Genomic DNA, 13,974 nt, shown 5'->3' on the forward strand with positions numbered 1-13,974 from the left:
TAGACCAGCATCATAAAAGCTACTGGAGGGTGGCTTGTCCCCAGGGATCAGGCCATACCAGAAACAGATGACTTGATCACAGCAATGTCATATGAGTGAAAGCTCTGGCTAGGGGCGACAAGAGAAAGAGAGCCATAGATGCTGGGACACAAAGAAAATTATGGTAATCACCCCTTCCCTAAATTCTGATCGCGCCCCAGGTTCAACTCATCAGGTCATGGACGAGCCTTTTGCCACCTTTGCATGCTGTGGAGCTCATCCTAAGAAAAGGGAAGTTTCTGCCTATTAACAGCCATTACACGGATCCACATAAAGCGTTTTAAGAGCTACCCAGGGATTAACGCCCTTACAAACTGGTTCCAAAGACCGGGTTGGAAGAAGTGGAACGTATTTTGACTGAACCACGTGCTGGGCACTGACACCTCTGTGAAGTGGCTGGTGCTATTCGAGCTTCACAATGGGAAAAACCGAGACTCGGAGACAGTGAAGGCAAACAGAACACAGGAAGCGGCAGCCAGGAGTCCGACGCACACGTCCTTCCGGAGCGCAGGCTCCCTGTCCTTCCCCGCCAGGTAGCCACAGCCCGGGTGAGGGTTGCTAAGGCTCGCGGACGACGCGAGCCGAGGGAGGGAGGGCCTGGGACCACCGGCTCCCGAGCCCGCCGCGCTGCCTCGCAGGGCCCGCGAGTCCAGGCGTGGCCCCGCCCCCGAGAGGGCGCGGCCGCTCACTGCCGGGAAGTCGGGGCCCAGACGGCCGACGACCGACCTCCGCAGAGCCTCGCGCCAGGCCGCTGCGCCTCTCCCACCGCACCCGCCTCGTCAGCACCTTTCTCGCAGCTCCGCCTGGCGCGCTGGCCCGGGCTCAGCCCCGCCGCGGGTCACAAGGCGAGCGCGGCCCGGTCAGCCCAGGCTGGACCTGCGCTTGGCACCACCCCTCCCCCTCCCGTCACTGCCCCTGCCCCCTCTTGTCACTCCCCCGTCCTCTCCCCTCCCCCGCGCCGACCGCAGCGCGCGCCACGTCCCCCGCCCCCGCGAGCCACGCGGGGAACCCCGGTGACGTCACCACCCTCCTGAGCTCGCATTCCCGCGCTCTCCAGAAAAGACGCGAAGGTGGTGACGTGTCCGGGGCGCCAGTGCGGCTGCGCAGGAGGCTTCGGCAACCGAATGTCCTGGGGCGCCGCCTGGTGGAAGGAAAGCCACGCAGCCGGCCGGAAGTGGTGACTTGCAGAGGGGAGAACGTGACTAACGTCATCCCGCGGAGGCCGGCGGCGGTTGCCGCGTGACTATTCCTCACCCAGGCGCCCCCACTTCTTCCTCTTTCTCTTCTAATGTCAGCAGAAGTGCGGAAGCTTGGTTTTATGCCCCTTCTTTTCCCCCTTATTATTTATCAAAGTAATATTGTTTATTGTAGAAAATTTGGAAAAGGGAAAAGGTAGGAAGAAAATGAATATCAGCATCCCCAATCATCGTTAAACTTTAATCATCTTCAGCCTTTCATCAATCAAAATTGTGATCTGACTGTATAATAGTGGTATTAGTACAAAGATTCCTGAGAAGGGACTAAAAGCACTATTCGAGCCTCAAGGCTAAGTTTGAAGAGGAAGAGAAGTTCAAACAGGCGAAATGAGCGATTCACCCACAGTATCTAATTTACTATTCACATCATCCAGATAAGGAAACTGGGGCTCAGAGCGTTAAATGTAAGAGGGTGGCAAAGCTGGGTCTCAAACGCAGGCCTTAAGATCTGAACCTTAAGATGAGAGGAGCGGGGAGAGGCAGTGAAAAGTGATGCTGGGGAGAAGAGAAAAGCCGCAGGAAATTTACAGGGCTACAGAACCCACTTCCTACTGCCGAACTCTTGAGTTGGAACTAGCTCCAAGGAAGAAGGCTAGTGTGCTCATCAGTTGGAGCAACTTCATGGGACAGTGCCATAAGCAGCTCACGCTAGTACACTGCCTTGATGCATTTCCAGTGCGGCCACTAGTTGCTAAGTGTTACCGACCTCCAGCACTGCCTTCATCTATTACTGGCAGTGAAAAGTGGGAGGGAGGTTACTCTACCAGGTCAGGCTTCAGCGCAGTCTGTAGTCCATCAGTATCCTGCAGTCCAGAACTTTCTTCATCACCTTGATGGGAAAATGCAGTTTGATAATAGAAATGCAAAATCTTGGACCCTACCCTAGAACTTCTGAATCAGAATATGCATTTTAACTAGATCCTTGGGTGATTCCTGTGGTCATTAAAGTTTGCAAAGTGCTGTTGTAGAACAAGTCATCTCCCTCAGTGAGGCAGGTGGGATGGCAGGAAGATATGAAGGGCGCTTGCAGAGCGGGATGGTGGGAGGACAGGCAGACAAGGAGCAAGGTAGGTAAGGAGGTTTAAAAAGAGAATCAAATAAGAGGAAGTCAGTGTCATGAGATGTGGAGAAGGAAAACCAGGAAATCAGAATCTGGGATATAAAGGAAGGAGAAATAGATTGAGTGGGGTAAGCAGATCCATCCTGGGAAAATTCACAAGTAATAGACACAAGGGCTGTTCCCTGTGGCTGACTTTTTTGTGTTGTCTTGCGCTGGAAAGAGTCGGGTTATTTCAAAGGGCTCAGCGAGGGCAGTCTCCACCCATCCCCTCACCTTTAGCACAGTAGAGTGAGATTTCCCTGAGTTCTAGCAGAGGGCATGTTCTGAGCACTTTTTTACATGGGAGAACTAGGGGTAGGAGCTGGCTGAGTTACTGACAGAGTATTGCCTCTTGGATGACACACCCAGTTACACTCTAGCTGGAGGCTGGAATGTGTGTAGTATGTACATGTGTATGCACATGTAGGCTGGAGGGAGGACATTGGCACCAACCCACAACAGCAATTGGTGAAAGATGGGGTAATCTGATTGGGGATTGCTAGCCACAGGGCTGATGACATCTGGGGCCTTGAGAGAGCCAGGTAGCAGGCCTACAGACTTGCACATGGGTGGGTGGTTCTTGGAGTCAGCTTTTTCTTGAGGTCCCCAAGTGGTCTCTAAATATTAGCAAGCTGTTGAGATGACAGCAGTACTGGCAGAGGTGGGGACACAGGTTAGAACCAAAGTGTTCTGGGTGGAAGAATAGCAAGTTGTTATGATGGCTATGAATGTTAGGGGGCCCAGCCATGTTGCCTGGAGGAGGAGGAGTTAAGAAGACCTGTTAATACATTCAATCTGAGGATGATCAGTCTGTGCAGTAGACAGGATGCTGTGTGGACATGGAGGGTTTTGAGTTATTTCTTCCAGAATACAAATGGTGGCTGCAGCTTGGAGAGGCACCCTGAGAGATTCCATGGAAGGAGGTGTGCAATGAATAGTGCACAAGGGAACGTGCATGGGTGGGGAGGCAGGTGGGTTCAGGGTTTGAAGAATGCTGTTCTGGTGGGGTTATCTAGGTTCACTGGGAGTGTGGGGCAGGTCTGAAATGAAGTGAATGCTGATGGTGTCCCAAATGTATATAGAGGCTAGGAGTGAGGGCGGTGGACCTACTGGTCCTCCTAGGCCCATGCTTGACCCAATGGAGAGTGTCAATTTAGAAAAAAGGGTCAGATTTTGATGGACTGTGATAGCATTCTGGGGTGTCCTGGGTGAAGACCTTAGCGCTTGAGTGGAAGCCTCTCTGGGTGGATCATTTGCCTCATCTGTGTGTTTTATGGCCCCTGTGGATGTCTGGATCAGTCAGGTTCTGCTAGACCCAGGTATTTGCCTGTTACCCACAGGTTTGTCTTGGTCAAAAAGCTGTGACTGATGTGCTCAAAGTTCTCAGGTTGAAGGATTTCTCATAATGGGGCAACCAGTGTCTTTCCTTGGGTGTTCTTGTTCTTCAGACAGGTCCTCTACCTCACCAAGTTTTAATTTCTCTTGTTCTCCACACCTATCCAAACCCTTCCTTTCCTTTAAAGTCCAGTGTAAGTTCTAAGCCTCTGTGGGCCTCCGTGTATTCTCCTCAGCAATTTCCTCCATTGTCCGAAACACTTAGGAGATACCCACACAAGCCAGTCCCTCAATCATACAGGGCAGACAACACTTAATATGTTTACCCATCCCTCCCTCTTTTTTATTTTTATTTTGGCGGCTGGCGGGTACAGGGTTACTTTTAACCTTGGTGTTGTAAGACCCAGCTCTGAGGTAACAGGTCAGTTCTCCCATCCTCCTCTCCCCTTCTACCAAAAATGTTGCCCTCCAAGGTAGGGCAACCAGAGCCTTTCTTGGGGGTTTTTGCTCTTTTCTGAGTGGAGCTGTCAGTCTTGCTCCAGTGTGGAAGCCATACTTTCAGGAACTTTAGGAGCCAGAATTCCTACCAGGAGGAGCTGCTGTGTGCTCAGAGTGAATGAAGCCCCAGAGAGAGGCAGAGATGGGTCAGATGGAAGGCCTGAGGCTCACCCACACCTAGCTCCACACCAGTGTGGTTGTCCAACCCTATCTTAGTATCCATAAACCAGTCATTCATTCCTATTTTTGCCCAAGCTGGTTAGCTGGGTTTTTGTCAGTTGCAATCAAAGGAAAACCAAGAGCCTACTTCAATAAGGATTTTTTCTGTCTTCCCCAGGACAACGAGGTATAAGAAATTTATATCAAATCAACACGACAAAGTGGAAAGTATCCCCATTCTGTGATCAATGAACTCGGAAACAGCAATTGAATTTTACGAGCTGTTTAGCTTTTTGGAGAATAAAGAAGGAAATAAATATCAAGTGAATAAGCAATCACAAGCATTAGTTTGAAATGTCAATATTCCCTTGCTACCTGGCCCTCTTTTTCCTATTTCATTATCAGCTAAATCCACCCCCCCATTTATAATTTTATAATCAGGCCAACATGATACAATTTGGAAAAAACTAGTGGCACTGTGCTTTATTTGAGAACAGAATAAAAAGCATGGTTGGAACTCTGCCAGGATGGTCCTTAACACTCTGCCAGGATGGTCGTTAACATTCTGCCCTAACCAGGGTATTATTAACTTTCCAACACTGTTGGTATAAAGCTGAGTGCTGCTAACTTCTTAGAAAATCAGAAAAAGGTTGAAACAAATTCTAAAGGTGAGTCCATAAGAAGGAAAGTGAGCTGGTTTTCTCTGTGTTCCTTTTAAAACTAGCCAGAAATACTGCCCATTTATAATGAAGACTGTACACAGCAGCATCAAAAAGGCCATTTACAAGAAGAATTTTTTTTTTCAACAGAATCCACTGAATAGCATTGAGAAATCGCATCTAAGCTAAGATCAGTTCACTAAGGAACAGTGCGATATAAGTGCCTAACTAGTATTTAAAGTTGTCAAGGAGTGGGGATGTGCAAATTTAGCAGCAAAAGACTCTCTTGTTTTGCCTCAAGGGAAGGTAATAGTGGTCAGAGGGGCCAGTTCCAAGGGCTGGTCCAGCGGGGGCCGCTGGTCTTGGTACTCTGCCACATGCCCATTCCGGTGGTGACCATACTCAAATTTGATCCTCAGCTCACCAATCTTGGACTGGGGAAGGATATCTGGGATCCACTCGATGATAAAAGGTGTTGGCTCCTTTTGATCTGGGGAAGTGTTGCCTAAAGAGGAAAAAGGAACACTATTAGTACAATTCCACCTTACTCTAATAGGTGTTCTTAATAGTAAGAAGTTTCCTGAATTGAAGCAGTTTCCTCAGCTTTGATAATCAGAGCGCTGTGTAGGATTTATACCCATTCGGTGATGACTGGGGTATCAGATTTCCTGATCATTAGAGGAAGTGAAAATATATATATTTAATAATTTTAGGTTTTTCTTACTGATGCTGCAGGCTAGAGGGACAGTCAGATGTCAGATATGAAATTAAAAAGTTCAGATTCAATGACTTCTACTTGTCAGCTAAAAAAAAAGTTCTTGGGAGGAAAAGTAAAAAATAAAAATTTAAAAATTTTGTAAATATAAGAAAACAAAAAGGATAGAGGAGAAAAGACCCTAACTAATAATGTATATACCTTTTTCCTCAGAACTGCTTACTTCTGGCATCATAAACGAGTATTTAATTTTTTAGTTCACTATCTTATTCTTCCTGCATTTTACCCCAGTCACCCTTTCCTCCACTTTTTTTGGTCATTTTCTTCTCACAATGACCAGACATCACTTATGATGAGAGAAAAAACTTCCATCCACCCCAGACTAATGACTTTGTGGGCTGGTGTATTTTGGTCTATTTGGTTTCTTCCAGCCATAGAATACAAACGTTAGTTTATTATCTGGCTCTTGTTTGTCACAAACATTTTATTATGGCTTCCATTTCAAACAGTATCTAGCTGAGAACCCTTCTTTGGAGCTCCTAGCAACTTGCACTTAAATATCAATAAAGATGCAGAAAAAGCTGAAAACTCACAACAATGAACACTGAGACTACTGGAAGAATCTGAAGAGTAAATACAGGTTGGAGATGTATGGAGAGAAACCTACCCCAGGCTCCTGCCACAGCATATCCCAAACCTCCCTTCATAAAGGGGCTGCATGGAAAAAGGTACGAAGATACTTTGTTCTTCCACCATTTGGGCCTTGGCTAGTTTATTCTGGATATATAATAACATCTTTGATAGAGATAATAACAATTTTGATAACAAATTCATATCATATATTGTTAGTAAAAAGATATTTTTAATTCCTAAAAAAATAGAAATTAAAAAGACACATCTTCTGACCTCAAAATATAAAACTAGAAATTGATAACTAATAATATAAATATCAAAAGCTTCAACCAACTGGAAATTTTAAATACAAAGTACTGGGGACACAGAGAAACTATAATTATAGACGATTTAAATATTAACAATAATAAGAAGCTTAAATGTTATTATCAAACATGAATTTTAAAAATTTACTGAGTTTTTCATTTTATTTTATTTTTTTGGTGGCTGGCCAGAAAGGTGATCCAAACCCTTCACCTTGGTGTTATAAGCACTGCACTCTAACCAGGTAAGCTAACCAGCCAGCCTTGAGTATTCTGTTTTAAAAGCTATGAGAATAAAACAATCCCAAGAAAATGTTAGGAAAATTTTTAAAAGAGTTAGGAGAAATTATTACAGACAAAAACCAGAAAATAATTTAAAATAAATTTAGAACAACTGATTAAATACAAGAACCAGTTCTTTATTTTGAGAAAGACCATAAAACAGACAAAATTCTATAACTACAGATTTAGAGCAAATTTTAAAAGTTATGTGATTATCATCTATACCAAAAATTATAAAAAATGTACACAATTAAAATTTTGGATGAAAATATGAATTATCAAAATTGACTCAAGAAAAGATAGAAACCAGGAAATACAAGTGTAAATCAGAAAAAACTGAGTAAGTTTTTGGAGAAACTGCCTGCCTACTCTTACATTCAGAGAATAAATTATTACAAACATTCAAGGAACAGTTATTTTCCAAGCTATTTAATTTGATCCAAAGCTTTCCAAAATCATTTTCTATATAACTGTTACCAAAACCCAAAAACGATAGCCTCCAAAACAGAAACAGTAGATAGTTATCACTTATAAAGAGATGATCAAAATTTCTAAATAAAATATTAGCAGATAGAATCAATCAATCTATCTATCTATCTATCTATCTATCTATCTATCTATCTATCTATCTATCTATCTATCTATCTATCTATCTATAGAGAGAGAGAGAAAGAAAGAAAAAAAGACCAAGCAGGATTTATTCCAGAAATGCAAGATTTCTTCAATATTAGAAAGCTATTAATAAAATTTATTGCACTAGTAGGTCAAAAGGTTAAAGACGGTAAAAAAGTATTTTATAAAATTCAATATTAGTTCCTAATAAAAGTACTTAATAAAATAAAAATATGTCATTAAAATAATTTTAAAAATCTATCTGAAATCCATAACCAAAGCCCACTATTTAATAGTGAAACATACAGCAGCTTTTCCCAGAAAAATATTCTATGAACTGCTAATGCTATTCCCCTGAAAAGTATTCACTGGTCAAATACTTTGGGAAATCTTATGTTAAATAAACTTCAACAGGTGTTTTTATTTCAGGATCTTTTTAATATGCAAATTTATAGGATGAATTTCCAAGAGAGAAAATTATATTCTAAGGCACTACTCCCTAACTACCTCCCTACTTCAACTGTAACATTTTCTGAGATCTGAGTGAATCTTAAAACCAGAACAGTTTTCATATGGCAAAGTTTCTTTCCCCCTCCAAAAAAGCTATTACTAAATCAACTGAGCATTTTATAATCAAGGGTTTCAAATATAAAATATATAATATGTAAAATTTCTCAAACATTTGAGTATGGAATGCTTTTTTCACAGAATACTCATTACTACCTCTTCTTCAAGACAGACTTGGAAAATGCTACACTGGAGTTTTTACTAGTCAGAAAAGATAAGCATGACTACCAGCTTTTATTCATTGTTGCTCTTGAAATCCTAGCTAATTTAACAAGAAAAAAACAGTGAGATACAAATGTTTAATGAAGATTGTTTAACAGGTGATATCACTGATTTCCCAGAAACTGGAGGGAAACAACTGATTTACTGCTACCACTACTAGGACTTCATTAAGGGGACAAATTTGATAATAAGTATACCCAAACCAAGAGCTTTCCATGCACTGGCAGTAACAAGTTTGAAACATAATAGATATCCCATTTACAAGAGCAACAAAAAACATAATATACCTAAAAATATATTGACAAGAACTTGACAAAATAATTTTAAATTCTAAGTTTCTCCTGGAAGAATAAATGCACAATTAGAGAAATGAAGGGGGTCTCCTAGACGCATCACAAAACTAAAATAATTAAAACTATGGTTGAGGGGCTGGCCGGTGGCTCATGTGGGAGAACCTGGTGTTGATAACACCAAGGTTAACAGGCCAGCTGCCAAAACAAACAAACAAAAACTGTGGCTGGCACTCATTCACTCAACAAGTCTTTACTGAATACCTATTACAGACCAGACACTGTGCCGTGTTAGAGTATGATGATGAACAGGAGTGATGTAGTTCACTACCCTGGAAGGACTTACAGTCTAGCCAGTGGAGAGACAGGTAAGTATTAGATAGCAGTGCAGGCTCCAGAGTCTAAAACTGCCTTAAGGGTTGAAGCCCAGCTCCACCACTTACTAGCTATGTAACCCTTTAATGCCTATAAAGCACTGAAAATAATACCTGGCACAAAGTAGGTGCTCATTAGGTGCTGCCTGTTATAGTTGTTGTTATTAAATTATATAAACAAATACCTTGATTAAAAATAGACAAAGAAAAAGAATTCATCAAACACAAATGACTAATATGAAAAGTTTACCCTTACTCATATTGAGGAGAATGAAAAATAAAAGTGAGATAACATTTTTTGTCTATCAAATCAACAAAGATTAAAAAAAAGATAAACTCATACATGGCCAATAGGAGTAAATTCTATAAATATTATAATCTTTCTAAGCTGTTTAAAATAACAATGTGTTCACAGTAGCCAAAAGGTAGAAGCAACCCAAGTGTCCATCCACAGATGAATGATAAACAAAATGTGACACATACATGCAATGGAACATTATTCAGCCTCAAAAAGGAAGGAAATTTTGACATATGTTACAACATGGGTAAACCCTGAAGACATTATGCTAAATGAAAGGAGCCAATCACAAAAGGACAAACACTATATGATTCCACTTTTAAGAGGTACCTAGAATAGTCAAATTTATAGAGACGGAAGGTAGAACGGTGGTTGCCAGGGGCTGGGGAGAAGCAGAAGTGGGGAGTTATCGCCTAACAGGTACAGAGTTTCACTTGAGGAAGATGAAAAAGTCCTGGAGATGGATGGTGGTGGTGTTTGCACAACAGTGTGAATGTACTTAATGCCACAGAACTGTAAACCGAAAAGTAGAATGGTAAATTTTCTGTTATGTAACTTTTACAACAATTAAAAAAAATTTTTTAAAAATATCATTGAAGATAGACATGGAAAGCTGTTCATGATATATCATTAAGTGAAAAAAGCAGCTGAGGTATAATCCCATATTTTGGAAACTCTTCATGCACAGAAAAGAGTCTGAAAGGGTATATGCTAAAATCTTAATCGTGATGTGGTCTGTGGGGGGTATAATCCCATATTTTGGAAACTCTTCATGCACAGAAAAGAGTCTGAAAGGGTATATGCTAAAATCTTAATCGTGATGTGGTCTGTGGGGGGTGGGATTACAGTTAGTTTTTATTTTTGCCCTTTATTCTCTATAATGATATCTATGATTTCTCTATAATGAACATGTATTACTTCTGTAATTTTATTTGAAAGCACTGGCTGAAATGAAAGAAAACTCCTTATCCTATGATTGATTGCCTTTACAAGATGAATGAATGTGCCTTCTTTGTTTAAGGTCAAGATACAAAGCCTCAGACAGTGTAATGTTGGTTGACTCTCAAAGGAAGATGCACTGTTGAAATTCACTTACCAACTTTGAGAAAAGTTTTTAGTTCCAAGGGTCGTAGCACTGGTTGCTTTTCTATGCGACCGTAGGTTTCTGCTATGCTCTCTACTTCCACTTTAGGGCATTTAAACAGTTCGTAAGTCCCATCACGGTTCTGGATAAAGCTACGAGTGATTTCCAAGGGCATCTGGACACCGAGACAAGACCAAGAAAGGTGAGAAAAAGAAAACTTTCAAAGTAGACACGCACTTGGATGACAACAGATCTTTTTTTTTTTTTTTTTTTCTTGGCAGCTGGCCAGTACAGGGATGGGACCCTGGACCTTGGTGTTACCAGTGTCATGCTTTAACCAACTGAGCTAACTGTCCAACCCCAGATCTTTTATAAGTTCTCCTTTCTTGTTAAGTACACTCAAATTAATTAAAACTTCCCCTGTATTTTCAAGTAAACCCTGTCAACAAATATGCCTCTTCTCCCTTACATCATTCGTGGCTTTCCTTTTTTCTCTATAACCTTAATTTCAACCCCAGCCAAGCCACATACCAACTGAACGTCTAACATTTTCATGGCTACACGACTGCTACTGGCTGCACAGACCTGCTCTAAAAATCAGTTTTATTCCTTCCTCTACTGCTCTGCTAGCAGTTTTCTTCTCCTAAATACTCTGTTGATAGCACCTACAGCTCACCTCACATCCAGGATGCTTCACACTGTCCTTGGGACTGACCCAGATAGAACCTGAACTGAATTCTGTCTTTGCCATTGAACAGCTGGGTGACCCAGAGTAAGTTACCAAACTTCTCAGAACCTGTTTTCTCATCTACAAAATGTAGTTAGTACCAGTGCATGGCTGGGAGGGAAAATGAGGCAATATAGATAAACAGCATCCAAGAGACAGAAGCTTGGTGACCATCACCTCTCTTCCCCCACTTGCCTTTGCTCTGGGTTGCTTTGGAGCCTTCCTGAAGGCCTCCTGTTCCAGGCTAGAAGCTGCCTCTGAGACATCCTGAATTTTGAGAAGTTCCTCCAGTGTCTTTAACGCTAACCCAGGCCTTTTTTAGGGTACCCATGTAAGCTCTGTAGCTACCAAACAACTTATTCTTTTCCTGAAATAACAATGACTTGCAATTAAGCTAATCTTAACATATGAATCACATTCTGCTGGATTTCCTACAGTATTCCATTACTGTAGATAGGGAAAATCCCTCTCAAATTTTCAGGATCTGCTTAAAAATATTTTTTAAAATGCCTAAGGTTTTCTGGTGAAAGAAAACAATAATTAAGGGTCATTTCTCTAATGAGAATAAAACTTCACTTTGGAGAGGAGGGTTTAATTGTGCTGGACCCAGTGACTTCACAAATAGTATATCATCTCAAATTATCTACATACTTTCTAGCTGCCTGCCAGTTACATCCTAGGACTCACCATAACTATTAGAGGATCGTTATTTAATTTACAAGAAAAATCACCCTGTTTTGTGATCCCGAAGGAGAGAAAAAGCATGCTCTATTTTAAGATACTTTTTCAAGCTGTAGGGAATACCTATTAAAATCAGAGTCACAAAAATAAAAACATTAAAAAAATACAAACAAAACAGAGTCAGAACTATAAAGTCATGGATATCTCTGAAAAATCTCTTAGTATGAAAAAAGGCACTCTCTTTGGCATTTGTAATGCAAGGAACTGGTGCAAATATCCTCCCCACATTTAGAATGACAGCTTTCCTCTCTTCACCCTCCCACTATTATAGAAATAAACTCTTACCTCTGGAGTATCTAAGATTTGTTTAACTTGCAGAATATTAGTGATATGCCAGGTATACTTGGAAAAGGTTCCCAGTGGCAAGGCATCTTTCCGAACAAAAGCTTCAATGTAATAAAACGGACAAAATTAGACTAAAAATAATGTTCTTTTGTACTTGTTACTCAATTACTGGAGAGTTCAGTGCTGTGCTATTCTTTCCATACAGAATCTCAACACTTTCAAAAAGTTGCTCTAGGCGCAAATATATAATAGGGTTTGACAGAAATATGACAAACCAATTGATACGAATTTCTGCTATGTAAAGTTTCTGATGCTTCTTTGACATGTTACTTATTTTTGCCAACATAGGAACTTGTTTGGTAAAGCTAAACCCACAGGATTCCATTATAAAACAGCTTCTTACAGCCTCCTATAACTTTAGATATAAGAGGTCAAATCACGGTCCTTAAAATAATTACATGGAGTTTAAGACTGCTAATGTGGTTACCAATCTATTGCCCCACCTGCAGGACTATAAAGGAGTTCCATCAAAGCTTGCAAAAATAGTTAAGGGATGGGCTAAAATTAAAGTATTAGGTCTAAAGTTTAATCTGGAAGAAAGACTCAACACTGCCTTAAAAATCAGACAGATAAAGTGTAAAAACAAAGATTTTTAGGGCCCCAAATATAGTGATTTACAGCTTGCACTATTCAAAAACAGAGTTAAACCTCAAGAAGTCACTATTATATCATCAAATAATTTACTGAAGAAATACCATTAATCTCTAGTTGTAGTTACTCTTGGGCTATTTGCCACCAAGCAATCCTTTTTTCCTCCTTTTCTCTCTCTCATTTCCTCTCTTCTAGATCTCTAGAAGAAAGATGCTATTATAAAACCAGGAAGTAAGTACCTGAAAAATGTAATTATATAGTGTTCCAAGCCTAAGAATTATTCTAAAAATAAAATTTTCCTTCATCAAAAATTGGGAATCATCAAAAAGTTTTAGGAGTTGGTAAAGGGCCATGAAAAACAATTACACTGTATGATGTTGAATATATCAATTATCCTGATTTGAGCATCACATATTGCACACAGGAATTGACATTTAACTCCGTACCTCACAGATATGTACAATCAACTATGTTACAATAAAAAAAAAAAGAATATACATCAAAAAGAAAAAAAAAAAATCAAGTAATTCTGAAGTTCAAAAAAACCCCAAAAAACAAAAAACAAATAATCCATTGCTTCTAAGAAGCCCACCCAAATAACTATTGCAGCCTGCAATGATTTTGTGGAAACTGGTCCATATCTAGAAAATATCAAACTTCTCGGTAGGCACCTGCATTGAACTTCATTGTTCTTCTTTTACCAAGCTTGCACTTTCCGAATCTTTCCATTAACTCTTACTGGAATAAGTATGGGGTCTTTGAAAACTGTAGTCATTATTCCAACAGCTGATTATCGAAGGCTTCATGCTCCAAGGATGTGACTAGAAGTCCTAACCCTGGAAATTCCACACACATTTTTTCCAAACATAATTCTCTAAGGTCAAGACATCTATCTCTATTCCTGAGGAAAAATCCCGTACCTGTGGTAGAATTGGGGAGCCGTTTTTTGGCACTTCCTATGGATATTCTCTGTTGCAGTGCATCAAAGAAGGACTGAGGAATGTGGAACACCAGTGGCTCTGGTTTGCCTATAGGAAATAAGAAGGAACTCATTTAAAGAAATTGAGTGGACCTTCTGATTATACAGGGAAAAGTGGAAGAAAAGGAATTGAAGGGCAGTAATAACTAAAAAAAAGCCCAAAATGA

At 40.6% G+C, this 13,974-nt stretch overlaps 1 protein-coding gene and 1 long non-coding RNA gene across 4 annotated transcripts in view; one reads left to right on the plus strand and one right to left on the minus strand.

The window, feature by feature from the left end:
- Positions 1-10,861, plus strand: LOC134363010 (uncharacterized). The gene is made up of 4 exons (XR_010021673.1): positions 1-572; positions 6,270-6,488; positions 10,533-10,626; positions 10,706-10,861. It is a non-coding gene; the product is annotated as an uncharacterized LOC134363010 (long non-coding RNA).
- Positions 4,843-13,974, minus strand: part of C14H2orf42 (chromosome 14 C2orf42 homolog) — a 24,158-nt gene continuing 15,026 nt past the window's right edge. For all 3 annotated transcript variants that reach the window (XM_063078510.1, XM_063078511.1, XM_063078512.1), the window contains exons 7-10: positions 13,749-13,856; positions 12,178-12,278; positions 10,437-10,599; positions 4,843-5,550 (exon numbers count right to left, since the gene is read on the minus strand). In XM_063078510.1, the coding sequence (XP_062934580.1) occupies positions 5,342-5,550; positions 10,437-10,599; positions 12,178-12,278; positions 13,749-13,856 (581 nt within the window). In that variant the 3' untranslated portion in view covers positions 4,843-5,341. The remainder of the gene's footprint in view (positions 5,551-10,436; positions 10,600-12,177; positions 12,279-13,748; positions 13,857-13,974) is intronic.

The sequence above is a fragment of the Cynocephalus volans genome, chromosome 14, assembly GCF_027409185.1.
Source record: "Cynocephalus volans isolate mCynVol1 chromosome 14, mCynVol1.pri, whole genome shotgun sequence".
NCBI lineage: Eukaryota > Metazoa > Chordata > Mammalia > Dermoptera > Cynocephalidae > Cynocephalus > Cynocephalus volans.